The sequence below is a fragment of the Lampris incognitus genome, chromosome 7, assembly GCF_029633865.1.
Source record: "Lampris incognitus isolate fLamInc1 chromosome 7, fLamInc1.hap2, whole genome shotgun sequence".
Lineage (NCBI taxonomy): Eukaryota > Metazoa > Chordata > Actinopteri > Lampriformes > Lampridae > Lampris > Lampris incognitus.
Genome location: NC_079217.1, coordinates 5227239 through 5244091, shown reverse-complemented (window position 1 = coordinate 5244091; position 16853 = coordinate 5227239). Strand labels below are relative to the sequence as shown.

The window sequence follows — 16853 nt, the reverse complement described above, 5'->3', positions numbered from 1 at the left end:
GCGCTAGTGCAGCGACCAGCTCACATCCCCACATCCGGCTTCCCACCCGCAGACACTGCTCTGTAGGGACGCCCGACCAAGCCGGAGGCAACACGGGGATTCGAACCGGCGATCCCCGTGTTGGTAGGCAACGGAATAGACCGCCACGCCACCCCATCGTTGACTCTTAACTCTCATTAACTGGCGATGACTTTCACTGCGTTACTTATTTATTAAACTTGCAGAAAGGAGACGCGCTTCAGGCGGCTGCGAAAGCCCGAGGGGATCATGGCACGCTCCCCAAATACCCCTCGAGCGAACGGGGGAAGAACAAAACCAGATCCTCATGCGACGTTAAAAATGCAGGCGCCTTCAGAGAGGCGTGCGGGGAGAAAAGAGAGAAACACAAAAAAAACCCTCATCTTTTGCTCAGCAGTGCGTATGAAGTGGTGTGCAGGCAGAGGGGTGGAGGAGCCTCCCCCCCGGCGGTACTCCCTCGGTTTCGGCTATTTTAAAGTCGGGCCCCCCGCCGCGCCCTCCTGACGAGCTCGCTCTGCGGTACCGTACAGCCTGCTTCTCTGTAACGGGAGCCCGACCCCCTCCGGTAACCCCGTCGGTCTCCCCCTATCTCCTCACCAGGTCACGCACCCGTGGCTGGCTGATCCGGAAGACACGGCTTCCACCATTCTTACAGGACAGTTGAGTTTTATCGGGGTCAGAGCTGCTGGACTTGTGTGTCTGGTTGTGTGTGTAGACGGGGCGAGCGGTGGCCCGACGCTGCGGCTGCAGAACCCAGTGGAAGGTGATTGCACAAACATGCATGCACCCACATACAAACGCTTCCTCACCTCACCTCACCTCACCTCACCTCACCTCACCTCACCTCCCCTCCCCCGTAACCTCCCGAGAGGTCGTTGGGGCACGGCTGTTGAATCCGCAACCAGTCCTCGCCATCTCCGTCTGTCCTCTACTGCCCTCTGTAAGCTGGCCTGTCCACTCTCTGATGTCACACAGCCATCGCTTCTTCGGTCTTCCTCGTCTCCGCCCGCCCCTCGCCGTGGCTTGCTGGGGGGTCTCGGCGAGGCCGGGACTCCTCGAGATGTGACCGTACCATTTCGGTTTTCTCTTCTCGCCGATTGTCAACAAGTCTTCGCGTCTTCCAGGGGCTTGTGTTATGCCTCTTCTCACCTCTTCATTTGTAACATGGTCTCTGTATGAATCCTGGAATTCATATGCCTGGAATGTTCAGGCATATGAATTCGGGAATGTTCAGGCATAGGAATTCTGGAATGTTCAGGCATATGAATTCGGGACTGTTCAGGCATAGGAATTCGGGACTGTTCAGGCATATGAATTCGGGAATGTTCAGGCATATGAATTCGGGACTGTTCAGGCATATGAATTCTGGAATGTTCAGGCATATGAATTCTGGAATGTTCAGGCATATGAATTCGGGACTGTTCAGGCATATGAATTCGGGAATGTTCAGGCATTATGAATTCGGGACTGTTCAGGCATATGAATTCGGGACTGTTCAGGCATATGAATTCGGGAATGTTCAGGCATATGAATTCGGGAATGTTCAGGCATATGAATTCGGGAATGTTCAGGCATATGAATTCTGGAATGTTCAGGCATATGAATTCGGGACTGTTCAGGCATATGAATTCTGGAATGTTCAGGCATATGAATTCGGGACTGTTCAGGCATATGAATTCTGGAATGTTCAGGCATATGAATTCGGGACTGTTCAGGCATATGAATTCGGGAATGTTCAGGCATTATGAATTCGGGACTGTTCAGGCATATGAATTCGGGACTGTTCAGGCATATGAATTCGGGACTGTTCAGGCATAGGAATTTGGGAATGTTCAGGCATATGAATTCTGGAATGTTCAGGCATATGAATTCGGGACTGTTCAGGCATATGAATTCGGGACTGTTCAGGCATATGAATTCCAAAAATTCCTAATGCCTGGAATCTTTCTGCAGCACCTCATCTCCATTGTGCTCATTCTTCTTTGCATGCAAAGGCACAAATAGAATTACACACTAAAGCAAAAGTAAATGTGCACACACGCACACACACACACACACACACACACACACACACACACACGCACACACACACACACGACAATAAAAACTGAATTCATCTAAAAATTGCTCGGGGCATCTGGGTAGCATGGCGGTCTATTCCGTTGCCTACCAATATGGGGCTCGCTGGTTCGAATCCCCGTGCTGCCTCTGGCTTGGTCGGGCGTCCCTACAGACACAACTGGTCGTGTCTACGGGTAGGAAGCCGAATGTGGGTGTGTGTCCTGGTTGCTGCACTAGCGCCTCCTCTGGTCAGTCGGGGTGCCTGTTTGGGGGGGGGACTGGGGGGAACAGCGTGATCCTCCCATGCGCTACGTCCCCCTGGTGAAACTCCTCACTGTCAGGTGAAAAGAAGCGGCTGGTGACTCCACATGTATATGGGAGGAGGCGTGTGGTAGTCTGCAGCCCTCCCCGGATCAGCAGAGGGGGTGGAGCAGCGACGGGGATGGCTCAGAAGGGTGGGGTAATTGGCTGGGTAAATTTGGGGAGAAAAAGGAGGATAAAAGGGGGGTAAACAAAAAAGCTGCTTTGTAAGATAATACAGGCACAGGGTGGTCACAGTGAAAGCCTTGTGGACCTCGTGGACCGCTTTGTCCCAGACAGGAAGGAAATGCGTCGTTATCTCTGAAAGGGTTTAATTAAAAAACACGAACCTTTCCAATTTGCAAGAAATCATTCTGTTGTCGCATTAAGTAAAATGTGAAGGTGTTCATTTTGCTCTTGCGTAATTAAAGATGGAACATCCGCCCTCACGTATGGAGCAGCTTCAGCCTGTTCTGCGACGGTCTCGTCTCTGCAGAGTCGATGAAGACCCGGTCTAAGACCCGAGAGCCGCTCAAACCCCCGGTCTGTTTGCTCTCCGCTCTGATAACCGTCTGACATGCATTTACTGACTGGTCATCAACTCTAGAGGAGGGAGGTTAAGATCCTTATCTCCTACCTGCCCCTCTCTGTCTACCCCCCCCCTCACCCTGACTGTGTCCGATGTGGGTTTTCCGGGCCGCTGCTTGTTGCATTTTAACCACATCTACAAACAAGATCACGGTGCTGGACCAGGGTTGCAAGTTCTAGTGGGCTGTCAGGAGGCCTCAGGAGTGCATACAGTGCACACACACATTTTCACATGTGCACAAACATGTACAGAATTGTGTTCAGGGCGTGCGGGCGGCGTGGCGGTCTATTCCGTTGCCTACCAACACGGGGATCGCCGGTTCGAATCCCTGTGTTACCTCCAGCTTGGTCGGGCGTCCCTACAGACCGTGTCTGCAGGTGGGGAGCCGGATGTGGGTATGTGTCCTGGTCGCTGCACTAGCGCCTCCTCTGGTCGGTCGGGAACTGTGGGGGGGGGGGGATAGCGTGATCCCCCCGACGCGCTACGCCCCTCCTGGCGAAACTCCTCACTGTCAGGTGAAAAGAAGCGGCTGGCGACTCCACCTGTACCGGAGGAGGCGTGCGGTGGTCTGCAGCCCTCCCCGGCCCAGCAGAGGGGGTGGAGCAGAGACCGGGACGGCTCGAGGAGCGGGGTGATTGTTGGGCAAGTACAATTGGGGGAGAAAAAGGGGGGTGGGGGGGGTGGGGGGGGGAGCGTGTTCACTCATTCTCCATCGATTTGCTGTGTCGGGTGGATTTGCTGTTCTCTTGCAGGACGTTCACGATAGGAAACGTACCAAAACCACGGAGACGACCCGTGAAAGCCAGATTAGCTCTGACGGTGGAAAACTGGCGGTCTTCAAGATGCACGGCGGCGTTCGGTAGACTGTGTGTCGCCGCTGTCAGGCAGGGGAGGAGGAACAAAACCTGACAAGCAAGACAATGGGAATATGTGCTCGTTATCACAGTAATTGATGCTACATCTGTGCCCGCGCATGTGCGGTTGCCTGTGTGAGCAGTACGGCGTGACAGATGCCGCGGTTTGGGTGTGCGCGCGTCACGCCAAGGCCGTTGTTAAATCGACGCGCGCACACGCACGCGCGCACGAGGGCCGTGCTAATTGAATGAGGCCGGAGCGAGCGCTGACGGCGGCGGCAGTCACCTTATTGAGTTATCTCAGAAGGCACAGCGGCCGCCCCGCCGTGGGATGAAAGTGGATGCGGGGGCGCCCGGCCTGACTTCGCGCGCGCCACTGTTTTGAATAGGAAAGCCGAGGTATGGAGAGCGGAGCGCAATGGCGGCACCGGCCCGGCACCGGGAGAGTCCAGGGATATTACCACCGACATCCATCAAACGCCTAGACCACAGAAATCCAATATATGTAGTTTTAACAGGGATTAGTGCTCGGCTCGCACCAAGCTTGGCCATGTACTCCGGAGGATTTGCAAGTAATCCCGACCTCAAAGACCTCTTAATGGCGTTTCATTGTGGTCCCACTGGAAGATACTGTTGATCCATGAGGGGGGGGGGGGGAGTCCTACTTTTAATTGCCTCTACAAACCGTGAGGTCGGAGTACAGATTCAGCTACAGAGGAGTGCTCCTGCAGTTTGCAGGGATTCATGGTCTTTCTCGATGACGTTTCGACACGGTGGATTCTGGTTTTAGGCCGGTGGTGGTCCACCATTCGCCATAGACGGCCGTAGTGTTGCACACAGGTTTCCATTCCAACCCAGCACTGCACCGTCTGAGTTCAACGATAAGTCCTCCACTGTCTGGTTGGATGTGTTCTCATCTCCTCATCAGCCACTTCTCCGGGGTGGGGTCGCGGTGGCAGCAAGCTAAGTAGGGCACTCCGGACCTCCCTCTCCCCAGCAACGCCCTCCACCTCCTCCTGGGGGATCCCAAGGTTTTTCCCAGCCAGGCCAGATTGGACATGTAGTCCCTCCAGCGAGTTCTGGGTCTACCCCGGGGTCTCCTCCCAGTTGGCTGTGCCCAGAAAACCTCCAAAGGAAGGCGCCCAGGAGGCGTCCTGATCACATGCCCGAACCACCTCAGCTGGCTCCTTTCGGTGTGAAGGAGCAGAGGCTCTACTCCGAGCTCCCTCCGGATGTCCGAGCTCCTCACCCTATCTCTAAGGCTGAGCCCGGACACCCTACGGAGGAAACTCATTTCAGCCGCTTGTATCCACCATCTCACCCTTTCAGTCACCACCCAAAGCTCCTGACCATAGGGGAGGGTTGGGACCAAGACTGACTGGTAAATTGCATGTGGTAGGTAGTCTGCAGCCCTCCCTGGATCAGCAGAGGGGGTGGAGCAGCGGCCGGGACGGCTCGGAATTGTGTGGGGTAATTGGCCAAGTACAATTGGAGAGAAAAATGGGGGAAAATCCAAACCCCCCCCCAGATTTTTCTACATCAGTCCTGTCAGAGGTGGAGTAATAGTGCAGCAGGAAGGAAGTGTTTGACTGCAGCTCATCTGGTAAAACGTGAGACAGTGTTGAATCAGTTTGTGTTACTGCAGTACTGAATCAGTTTGTGTTCCTGCAGCATTGAATCAGTTGTGTTACTGCAGTATTAAATCAGTTTGTGTTACTGCAGTGTTGAATCAGTTTGTGTTACTGCAGTATTAAATCAGTTTGTGTTCCTGCAGTATTGAATCAGTTTGTGTTACTGCAGTACTGAATCAGTTTGTGTTCCTGCAGTATTGAATCAGTTTGTGTTACTGCAGTATTAAATCAGTTTGTGTTACTGCAGTATTAAATCAGTTTGTGTTACTGCAGTGTTGAATCAGTTTGTGTTCCTGCAGTATTGAATCAGTTTGTGTTACTGCAGTACTGAATCAGTTTGTGTTCCTGCAGTATTGAATCAGTTTGTGTTCCTGCAGTATTGAATGAGTTGTGTTACTGCAGCATTGAATCGGTTTGTGTTACTGCAGTGTTGAATCAGTTTGTGTTACTGCAGTATTGAATCGGTTTGTGTTCCTGCAGTATTGAATCGGTTTGTGTTCCTGCAGTATTGAATCGGTTTGTGTTCCTGCAGTATTGAATCGGTTTGTGTTCCTGCAGCATTGAATCAGTTTGTGTTACTGCAGTACTGAATCAGTTTGTGTTACTGCAGTATTAAATCAGTTTGTGTTCCTGCAGTATTGAATCAGTTTGTGTTCCTGCAGTATTGAATCAGTTTGTGTTACTGCAGTATTAAATCAGTTTGTGTTACTGCAGTATTAAATCAGTTTGTGTTACTGCAGTGTTGAATCAGTTTGTGTTACTGCAGCATTGAATCAGTTTGTGTTACTGCAGTACTGAATCAGTTTGTGTTCCTGCAGTATTGAATCAGTTTGTGTTCCTGCAGTATTGAATGAGTTGTGTTACTGCAGCATTGAATCGGTTTGTGTTACTGCAGTGTTGAATCAGTTTGTGTTACTGCAGTATTGAATCGGTTTGTGTTCCTGCAGTATTGAATCGGTTTGTGTTCCTGCAGTATTGAATCAGTTTGTGTTCCTGCAGCATTGAATCAGTTTGTGTTACTGCAGTATTGAATCAGTTTGCGTTACTGCAGCATCGAATCAGTTTGTGTTACTGCAGTGTTGAATCAGTTTGTGTTACTGCAGTGTTGAATCAGTTTGTGTTCCTGCAGTGTTGAATCAGTTTGTGTTCCTGCAGTGTTGAATCAGTTTGTGTTCCTGCAGCGTTGAATCAGTTTGTGTTCCTGCAGTATTGAATCAGTTTGTGTTACTGCAGTATTGAATCAGTTTGTGTTCCTGCAGTATTGAATCAGTTTGTGTTCCTGCAGTATTGAATCAGTTTGTGTTACTGCAGTATTGAATCAGTTTGTGTTACTGCAGCATTGAATCAGTTTGTGTTACTGCAGTATTGAATCAGTTTGTGTTACTGCAGTATTGAATCAGTTTGTGTTACTGCAGTATTGAATCAGTTTGTGTTACTGCAGTGTTGAATCAGTTTGTGTTACTGCAGCGTTGAATCAGTTTGTGTTACTGCAGTATTGAATCAGTTTGTGTTCCTGCAGTATTGAATCAGTTTGTGTTACTGCAGTATTGAATCAGTTTGTGTTACTGCAGTACTGAATCAGTTTGTGTTACTGCAGTATTGAATCGGTTTGTGTTACTGCAGTATTGAATCGGTTTGTGTTCCTGCAGTATTGAATCGGTTTGTGTTACTGCAGTATTGAATCGGTTTGTGTTACTGCAGCATTGAATCGGTTTGTGTTACTGCAGTATTGAATCAGTTTGTGTTACTGCAGTGTCGAATCAGTTTGTGTTCCTGCAGTATTGAATCAGTTTGTGTTCCTGCAGTATTGAATCACTTTGTGTTACTGCAGTATTGAATCGGTTTGTGTTCCTGCAGTATTGAATCGGTTTGTGTTCCTGCAGTATTGAATCAGTTTGTGTTACTGCAGCGTTGAATCAGTTTGTGTTACTGCAGTATTGAATCAGTTTGTGTTACTGCAGCATTGAATCAGTTTGTGTTACTGCAGCGTTGAATCAGTTTGTGTTACTGCAGCATTGAATCAGTTTGTGTTACTGCAGCATTGAATCAGTTTGTGTTACTGCAGAACTTGTGGCCAATTTTGCCCCTGGGATGTGTCATATGGGGGCCTTCATTTTGCAGACGTACTTTCCCTCAGCAGGCCGTTGGACAAGAAAGGGCAGGTTGTGATCCCCGGGGGTTTAGGGCCCTCCCATGGACGGGCAGGCTCCTATAGGGTTACATGAGAGCGGAGAGGGCATCGTGTTACCAACCATGACAACACACGCAGGCAAACACACACACACACACACAAAAAACACATGCTCCAATCCCTATTTCCAGGGATCAGGGTTCGAATGCCCTTTTTTAAAATCATGAACAGTGTTCACTTCACTTCACTTCACTTCACTTCATTTCAGCTCGGTCAAACTTTCCTGTCTCACGTGCACGTGTGTGAACAGTGGAATGTGGATGTAAAATAAAACATTTTAAAACGCGTAAAAGGGCGGGGCTCGGCAGGAGTCCGCGGGAGGCGGTAGAAAGGTTATTTATAAGAAAGCTCTTTCGCCTCATAAAAGACTCGGGCTCTTGATCTCTGAACTCCAGGCCAAGACCAGACACCCCCCCCCCCCCCCTCCAGACCTGCTGACACCAGACACCCCGAGCTGCCAGAGAGGCTCCGGGGCCTTCCGGATCCATCTTCCTCCTGGTCTGTGTCAGAGTGTGTGTGTGTGTGTCAGGGGAGTCGTAAATCACAGCGAGATGGACAGGGGACAGATGTGAAACAGCGGGCAGTGAAGAGAGGATGGAGGAAAAGAGGATGGAGTTGAAAAGGGGGCAGCGGACGGAGGGAACACGTGATCGCGGCGAGACGGATGAGAATACAGAAGGCCGCGGAAAGAACGGCGAGGGGGGTCCGGAGGAGACGGATTAAAGTGTGACGGGACGTGGCAGACTGCAGGTCTGGTAGAGACGAGGATCTCGGGGACTTTCTGTTGCAGGAGGTGAGGAGGAGGAGGAGGAGGAGGAATGTGCGGAGGGAGAGCGAGAGTGGGGTCGGAGCAGGAGTCAGAATCGTGGTTCAACGGTGAACTGGGGTTAAAGGTTAAAAAGGGGTACGCTCACTAGCCTGCCTCGTTTTTTCCCCCATCAGGCAGAGGGTGGTTGAAACTCGGCTCTCTGAGGATGACCGCGTCCCTCCGGGCTTTCCTTCCGGAAGCTTGCAGCTCCCCACTCGCCTCTCGCTTTCCACCACACCTCCTCCGTCAGACTCCCTTTCCGCCGGAGCTGTCCTCCTCCCAGCGAGAGAGGGAGAGACTCCTCGAAGCATCGCCGGCCTGCGGTAACACCAGCCTGTTTCATGCCATAAGCAATCATCGGCCGATGATTGCTTATGGCAGGAAACAGGCTGGTACCGTCTCATAAAGAATTCCCTTGACTCACTGGATCTCCATCCATCATCCGAACCGCTTATCCTGCTCGCAGAGTCGCGGGGATGAACGTCCGCCCAATGACCGCTGGGATAGGCTCCAGCATCCCCGCGACCCTGAGAGCAGGATTAGGGGTTCGGATAATGGATGGATGGATGCTAAGTATTTGATATTTGGGGGGGGGGGACCCCAACAGCAATCAATAGGTTGACAGGGTAAATTCATGTATTCTGTAGAAGTAGAAAGAGTTCATTCGTCCACCATGACAACGTTGCTCTTGCTTTCACAGGTCATCAGTAGATCGTCCACTTCCCTGGCTGCATCATGAGTTCCTGGCCAGTGAACAGAAAACGAGAGCCTCAGTACCGCCGCCACTTCCTGACCGACAACAGTGCCTTCCACGGTGAGTGTCACACACACACACACACACACACACACACACACACACACACACACACACACACACACACACACACACACAAGCGTGTAGCTGCACAGCGTATGCTGTATTTCCACTGTGAGATCTTCATATTGTGCATGCTGTTGTTTCCCAGCCCGGTTCTCCAGTACCGCCTGTCAGCAAGCCAGCGTCGGTACCGCCCGCCTGTCAGCAAGCCGACACGGGTCGGCCTTGCTTGTGCTTATTCAACCAATCAGCATCTAATTATGTCAGATTCGGCACAGCGGACATGATTAGGGGATACGGTGTGAGTAGTTGAGTGACATAAGCAGGCCTCCATATGCAGCATTACAGGGAAAATCTGCAGGACGGGGGGTTTCTGTAGGACTGGCTGGGGAAACGCGGGTGTACTTCAGGTAGGTGACCAGTAGAGGGAGACATACCGCTACTATTGCGGCTGCAGCGGCAACCAACGTCACATGGAGAACAATGCTAAGGGCAGTGTTCCGAGTTATTGTGGTGTCGGGTGCCCCCCCCCCCCCAAATAAATAAATAAATAAATAAATAACAACTTTAAAAATTGGATGGAACATAAAAATAACATACAGCACACACGCCATTATTGTGATAATAATAATAAAAATAGAAAAAAGGTTGCAGCTTCTTATGAATATAATAGAATAGAAATGTAGTAGCCATTTCACACAAGGTGATTAGAATAGACCCCCTACATACGTATTTCATAAAACATAGGGCCTGACCTCAAAACATAGGCGTTTCTAGCCCGTTTTTGGGGGCGCCGCAGCACCCCTAAATTGAACCCCAGCGCCTCTAAAATTGAAGAGATTTTTTATTTTTGACTGTATGTCCATGTTTAATAAGCTGAAGAAATGTCAAAACCATATCCGGTATATGGTTTAAACGTAATATTTTAACAACAAAAATACAGCACCCCCCCCATGCTTCGAAAATGGTTTGATCCACCCCCCCCCCCCAAATGTATCTTGCCTGGCCGGCCAGCACTCTAGGTGCTCAGCACCCCTAAAGCTCTGATCCTAGAATCGCCCCTGCCTCAAAACCAAAGACTTGAGTAAAGCCGGAGTTATTAAAGTCTCGGACCGAGACAGAACTCAGGCATCGCTCTACCGACATGTCGCTCACACTGGTATCAGCTTTACCTGTCGTGTTCACTGCCTTTCCTTTTTCTCTTTAAAATGTTTTTTTAAACTGGTGTAGATGCATGAAAAAAGTCCAGTTCAGTCTGACTGAAAGTTGTCAAAATTGTGTTCAGGGCTCAGCCTTAGAGATAGGGTGAGGAGCTCGGACACCCGGAGGGAGCTCGGAGTAGAGCCTCTGCTCCTTTACGTCGAAAGCAGCCAGTTGAGGTGGTTCGGGCATCTGATCAGGATGCCTCCTGGGCGCCTTCCTTTGGAGGTTTACTGGGCACAGCCAAATGGGAGGAGACCCCGGGGTAGACCCAGAACTCGCTGGAGGGACTACATGTCCAGTCTGGCCTGGGAATGTCTTGGGATCCCCCAGGAGTAGCTGGAGGGCGTTGCTGGGGAGAGGGAGGTCTGGAGTGGCCTACTTAGCTTGCTGCCACCGCGACCCCACCCCGGAGAAGCGGCTGGTGATGAGCCGAGTTATCAAAATTGTCCTGCAGTGAAAACGGGAGTATAAATATAATCGATTAAAGAACCGAGCGTTGACTTAGCTGCACCATGCTAAACAGTTATTCCAGTTTTCCCACATCTCAGAGTTCATTATGACGGGTTGGTGTTCATACACCTGGTCCGGATGGCGAACTGAAGAGTGGACTTAACCGAAGGGTGGATTTCACCGGCTTTTGCTGTTTGCTCTTTATGCTGTTTCGATGAGTCGAAGGTCGGCAGGATGGACAACCGGGACGCCGAGGCAACCCGCAAGGGCAAAGCGCTAGTTTACTGACCCTTGTACCATAACGAGAGGGTAAACGATGCACACACACACAAAAAAATCACAAAGTAAAAAACCACCTTCATAGGTTAGAAAATACATTAAAGTTACAACTCTGAAAATTTACCTGAGGTGGTGCCTGAGGACCTGACGGAGAACCACTGAGCTGGCATGCAAAACAGGCTACGTATTAGGAAAGGCTTGTTCCCTCCACACGTAGATGGCCTCTTTGACTCCCCGTTCAAACCAGGCTTCCTCCCCATCGTCCCTGAACTTCCTCAGTCCTCTCTGAATAGATCACATGGGCATCGAGACTCTACTTAAGGGTCGCTGCAGATGAAACCGACGGTTGGTTTGGGTCGTTAGGCCACTGTCTTGTGTATAAGGGTGGGGGTACCTGCAGTCAGCTGAGACTGAAGAGGTCACGGGTGATGAACCTGTCTGTCGATAAACGTTGTGTCCGGATGAACTGATTCAGCCTTCACTGACAACCCAACACTTTCTGGTATCCCAGATAGTATCCGGATGTGGGCCACTTCAGGCAGTGATGCGGCACTGATGGTCTTCTTCTGGCCCTGACAAAATGGATGTGAGCCTGAAGTGGCCCACATGTATAACAGCAGATATGGCCCAAATATGCCAAATCAAATGTGGGCCTTCTTTGGCAAGGATGCGGTGCTCTGGGCAGCATGTGATCTGGATGTGACCCTGAAGTGGCCCGTGTGGTAAATGGTGAATATGGCCCAAATATCACAAAACAAATATGGCCACCTTTGTCAAATATGTGGCACATGCGGCATTGCTATGGCTCGGTTCTGGCCCAGATCTGGCAAACAGGAGCGGACCGCCCGAGTGCCATCATTGCACGCGGTATGTGGGCCGGATGAAGGTGTCGGGTGTGGGACGAGTCCGGGCCACAGCAGTTTTGCTATCTGGGATGTGTATCCTCCACTGATGGAAATCTCAGGACCCCTCCTCTTGTGTCCTATTGGGACAGCAGGCAGTGAAGTGTTACAGACATCTGTGTCCAGGTTACGGAGGAGAAGAGGTGGTAACGGAGGAGACATTTTTGGGGTATTGTGACAACGAACCAAGTTTTAAAGGCATACTTCATATTTTTTGAAGTCTATTTCTGTCCTATAATCACCTGTCATGTAGTACACAGGGAGGTCCCCGTTTCCACAGTTGTCCATCCTTCTCTTCATATTGGACACAAAGCTTTCCATGTAGCTTTCCATGTTCCATGTAAGCAAAGGGGGACAAGTCCATCCAACCACGAGGCCTCAGCAGTCTATCACATTAAATATGAGTTGTCTTTTTAAAAATGCACTGTCGTTTTTTGTGTGCCCCCCCCCTCCCGCTTTCCTCCCCCAATTGTATCCGGCCATTTACCCCGGTTCAGTCTACACGGCGACCACTGATTGGTCAGTGGTGCGGCCATCTTGTTTACGTCCATAAATAGTTCACTGTCATATAAAAATCATTTTATCATATAGTCCATGTCACGATAGGTGCTGAATATACATAAGTGCATCAGTGCGGTTTCTTCTTCTTCCTCCTTTTCTTCTTCTTCTTCTTTTCTTTTATTGACCCACGCAAGAGGTTTACTTAATCAGGTGTAATCCTGAAGAGTTTGCATACATTAATTTCTTATTGCAGGTTTTTAAATACAGTAGCGCTTGGGGTATATACTGACATCTGTTTGTTTAAATGTTGGATAAGATGGTAACTTTCTAAAGAAGTTTTTATTTTATGAATATGGAATTTGGCTAAAATAATGAGCGAGCTGATGAGATATTAATCAGCGCTGGAGAAGCTGGGATTGTTGAATATCAATAATAAGCCAGGTTTTTTGAGTTAACTGTCATTATCGAAATATGTTTTAAGATCCAACTGGAAAATCAGCCCATAAAAAGTTGTTGTTGTTGTTGTTGTTGTTGTTGTTGTTGTTGTTGTTGTTCTTCTTCTTCTTCTTCTTCTTCTTCTTTTCTCTTCTTCTTCTTCTTCTTCTTCTTCTTCTTCTTCTTCTTCTTCTTCTTCTTCTTCTTCTTCTTCTTCTTCTTCTTCTTCTTCTTCTTCTTCTTCTTCCTTCTCTTCTTCTTCCTTCTTCTTCTTCTTCTTCTTCTTCTTCTTCTTCTTCTTCTTCTTCTTCTTCTTCTTCTTCTTCTTCTTCTTCTTCTTCTTCTTCTTCTTCTTCCTTCTTCTTCTTCTTCTTCTTCTTCTTCTCTTCTTCTTCTTCTTCTTCTTCTTCTTCTTCTTCTTCTTCTTCTTCTTCCCCCCAAATTGAACATTTAAAAAAAAGGAGAAATTTGTACGACTCTTCTATCGTATCTATTTATCACAAAATATTCTACTATAATGAAGAAACATACACAGCTGAGCAATTAATAGTGATGTGTGCCTCCTTAATGCCAAGGCCATTTTATAGTTCCAGTACCCTACGAGTTTATTCTTTATGTGTTGCACAAAAAACAAGTCTTTTTTTTTCTTACCTTGTCCTAACCCACCCTCATTCCCCAACATGGCTCTTATTCTCTCATTCCCCTGACGGAGCTTCCCTGACAGGTATCCATGACTAGTCGTTCTGCACGTGAACGAATACTGCTGGTGTCTTCTCCCTGTCTTCTTGTGTCTCTCCCTTGTCTTCTGGTGTCTCTCCCTTGTCTTCTGGTGTCCTCTCTCTTGCCCTCTGGTGTCTCTCCCTTGTCTTCTGGTGTCTCTCCCTTGTCTTCTGGTGTCTCTCCCTTGCCCTCTGGTGTCTCTCTCTTGTCTTCTGGTGTCCTCTCCCCTTGTCTTCTGGTGTCTCTCCATTGCCCTCTGGTGTCTCTCTCTTGTCTTCTGGTGTCTCTCCCTTGTCTTCTGGTGTCCTCCCCATTGCCCTCTGGTGTCTCTCTCTTGTCTTCTGGTGTCTCCTCCCTTGTCTCTGGTGTCTCCCCATTGCCTCTGGTGTCTCTCCCTTGTCTTCTGGTGGTCCTCTCCCTTGCCGTCTGGTGTCTCTCCCTTGTCTTCTGGTGTCTCTCCTTTGCCCTCTGGTGTCTCTCCCTTGCCCTCTGGTTTCTCTCTCTTGTCTTCTGGTGTCTCTCCCTTGTCTTCTGGGTGTCTCTCCATTGCCCTCTGGTGTCTCTCCCTTGCCCCCTGGTGTCTCTCCCTTGCCCTCTGGTGTCTCTCCCTTGCCCTCTGGTGTCTCTCCTTGCCGTCTGGTGTCTCTCTCTTGTCTTCTGGTGTCTCTCCCTTGTCTTGTCTTCTGGGGTCTCTCCCTTGCCCTCTGGTGTCTCTCCCTTGTCTTGTCTTCTGGTGTCTCTCCCTTGCCGTCTGGTGTCTCTCCTTGTCTTCTGGTGTCTCTCTCTTGTCTTCTGGTGTCTCTCCCTTGCCCTCTGTTGTCTCTCTCTTGTCTTCTGGTGTCTCTCCCTTGTCTTGTCTTCTGGGGTCTCTCCCTTGCCGTTCTGGTGTCTCTCCCTTGTCTTGTCTTCTGGTGTCTCTCCCTTGCCGTCTGGTGTCTCTCTCCCTTGTCTTCTGGTGTCTCTCCCTTACCCTCTGGTGTCTCTCCCTTGTCTTCTGGTGTCTCTCCTTTGCCCTCTGGTGTCTCTCCCTTGTCCTCTGGTGTCTCTCCCTTGTCTTGTCCTTCTGGGTCTCTCCCTTGCCCTCTGGTGTCTCTCCCTTGTCTTCTGGTGTCTCCCCCCTTGTCTTGTCTTCTGGTGTCTCTCCCTTGTCTTGTCTTCTGGTGTCTCCTCCCTTGTCTTGTCTTGTCTTGTCTTGTCTTGTCTTGTCCTTGTCTTGTCTTGTCTTGTCTTGTCTTGTCTTGTCTTGACTTGTCTTGTCCTGGCTCAGGTTTTTCCTTTGAAAACGTTTCCACATGACTTCTGTCCTCCTTTCCCACTCCTCTGCTCTCCCGGCTGTCCCAGGTCTCTTCCTCTTGTGGACGGAAGAGTAGCTGATGCGTTCACCCACGAGACATAAATCAATGTGAGGATGGAGTCACATAAAGGGAACAGAGGGGGCGTACCAACGCTGTGTGATCGGGCTGCTGCGGGTGGTGGGAGCTTGACACTTAAATTAAAGTGGGCAGTGAGTGGAAACCCTCACATGCCTGCTAACATGTATTTATACACACACACACACACACACAACACACACACACACACACACACACACACACACACACACACACACACACACACACACACACACACACACCACACCACACACACACACACACACACACACAGATGAGGGTGAACCTGCAGCTCGGACGTGTCCTCTTTGTTCCTCCAGACGGCACTCGTTGATTGGATAACCTTTGACTTTCAGTATTCAGATGAGTGTGTGTGTGTGTGTGTGGTGTGTGTGTGTGTGTGTGTGTGTGTGCGTGTGCGTGTGCGTGTGTGTGTGTGTGTGTGCGCGCGCTTGCTTGTTCATCAATTACTCTCAGTTCCAATCCTGAATCAAAAGGTTTTTAATATGGACCCTTGAAGTGGACAATGGTCTGAACTGACCAAACTCTAATGAGGGTAACGACTGAGGGAGGACATGTTCAATAGTCAAAACAGAAACACACACACACGTCGGAATTTCTCTCTCTCTCTCTCTCTCTCTCTCTCTCTCTCCCTCTCCCTCCCTCTCTCTCTCTCTCTATCTGTCTCTGTCTGTCTCTGTCTCTCTCTCTGTCTCTGTCTCTCTCTGTCTCCCTCTCCCTCTCTGTCCCTCTCTCTCTCTCTCTCTCTCTCTCTCTCCTCTCCCATCTCTCTCTTTCTCTCTCTCCCTCTCTTTCTCTCCCTCTCTCTCTCTGTCCCTCCCTCTCTCTCTCTCTCTCCTCTCCCATCTCTCTCTCTCTCCCTCTCTCTCTCTGTCCCTCCCTCTCTCTCTCTCTCTCCTCTCCCATCTCTCTCTCCTCTCCCTCTCCCTCTCTGTTCCTCCCTCTCTTTCTCTCCTCTCCCCCCCCTCTCTCTCCTTCTCCCTCTCTGTCTGTCTCTCTCTCTGTCTGTCTGTCTCTCTCTCTCTCTCTCTCTCTCTCTCTCTCTCTCTCTCTCTCTCTCTCTCTCTCTCTCTCTCTCATCTCTCTCACTCTCTCTCTCTCTCTCTCTCTCTCTCTCTCTCTCTCTCTCCAGTCACTGTACACACACACACACACACAACACAGTATATATAATATAGTCTATATACACACACGCGTTGGGAGCTCGGTTGCAGTGATTTGTGTGTTGGTCCAGAAGCCAGGGTGGGTGCATCACCGGTATTTCATGAATCCTGGTTAGTTTGTCCAGTGTGTAGAAGAAGTGACAACGTGAGAAATGGGGAGGGGGCGAGCGAGAGAGAGAGACAGAGAGAGAGAGAGAGAGGAACTAAAGTGGCGGTCATGGCATCTCAACATGTCTTCTGTATGGGGGTCCACCCCCTTCAGAAATACGGGGCTAAATGTGTTTCCAATTCCATCCACAGTTTAAGCAGAACTGCGTTTCCTCCAAACACGTGATGCATGTGTCTGAACGCCGGTGAAATGACCCTGCACGGTGGGGGGGGGGTGCAGCCCTCACGGGGGGGGGGGTGCCAGCCTGGCACCGGGGGGGGGCGCAGCCGAGGGGGGGGGTGCAGCCGAGGCTTCTGAGATCCCTCCTCCTCCAACCTGAGCAGCTCCTCTTCCCTCTGTCTCCTAGACAC

General features: G+C 49.9%; 1 protein-coding gene across 1 annotated transcript in view; it reads left to right on the top strand.

Moving 5' to 3' along the window:
- The first annotated feature begins 9187 nt into the window (after positions 1 to 9187).
- LOC130115851 (1-phosphatidylinositol 4,5-bisphosphate phosphodiesterase eta-1-like) overlaps positions 9188 to 16853 on the top strand; it is a 46636-nt gene continuing 38970 nt past the window's right edge. Inside the window, exons 1-2 of the mRNA XM_056283699.1 lie at positions 9188 to 9266; positions 9418 to 9473. Of these exons, the coding sequence (XP_056139674.1) occupies positions 9188 to 9266; positions 9418 to 9473 (135 nt within the window). The remainder of the gene's footprint in view (positions 9267 to 9417; positions 9474 to 16853) is intronic.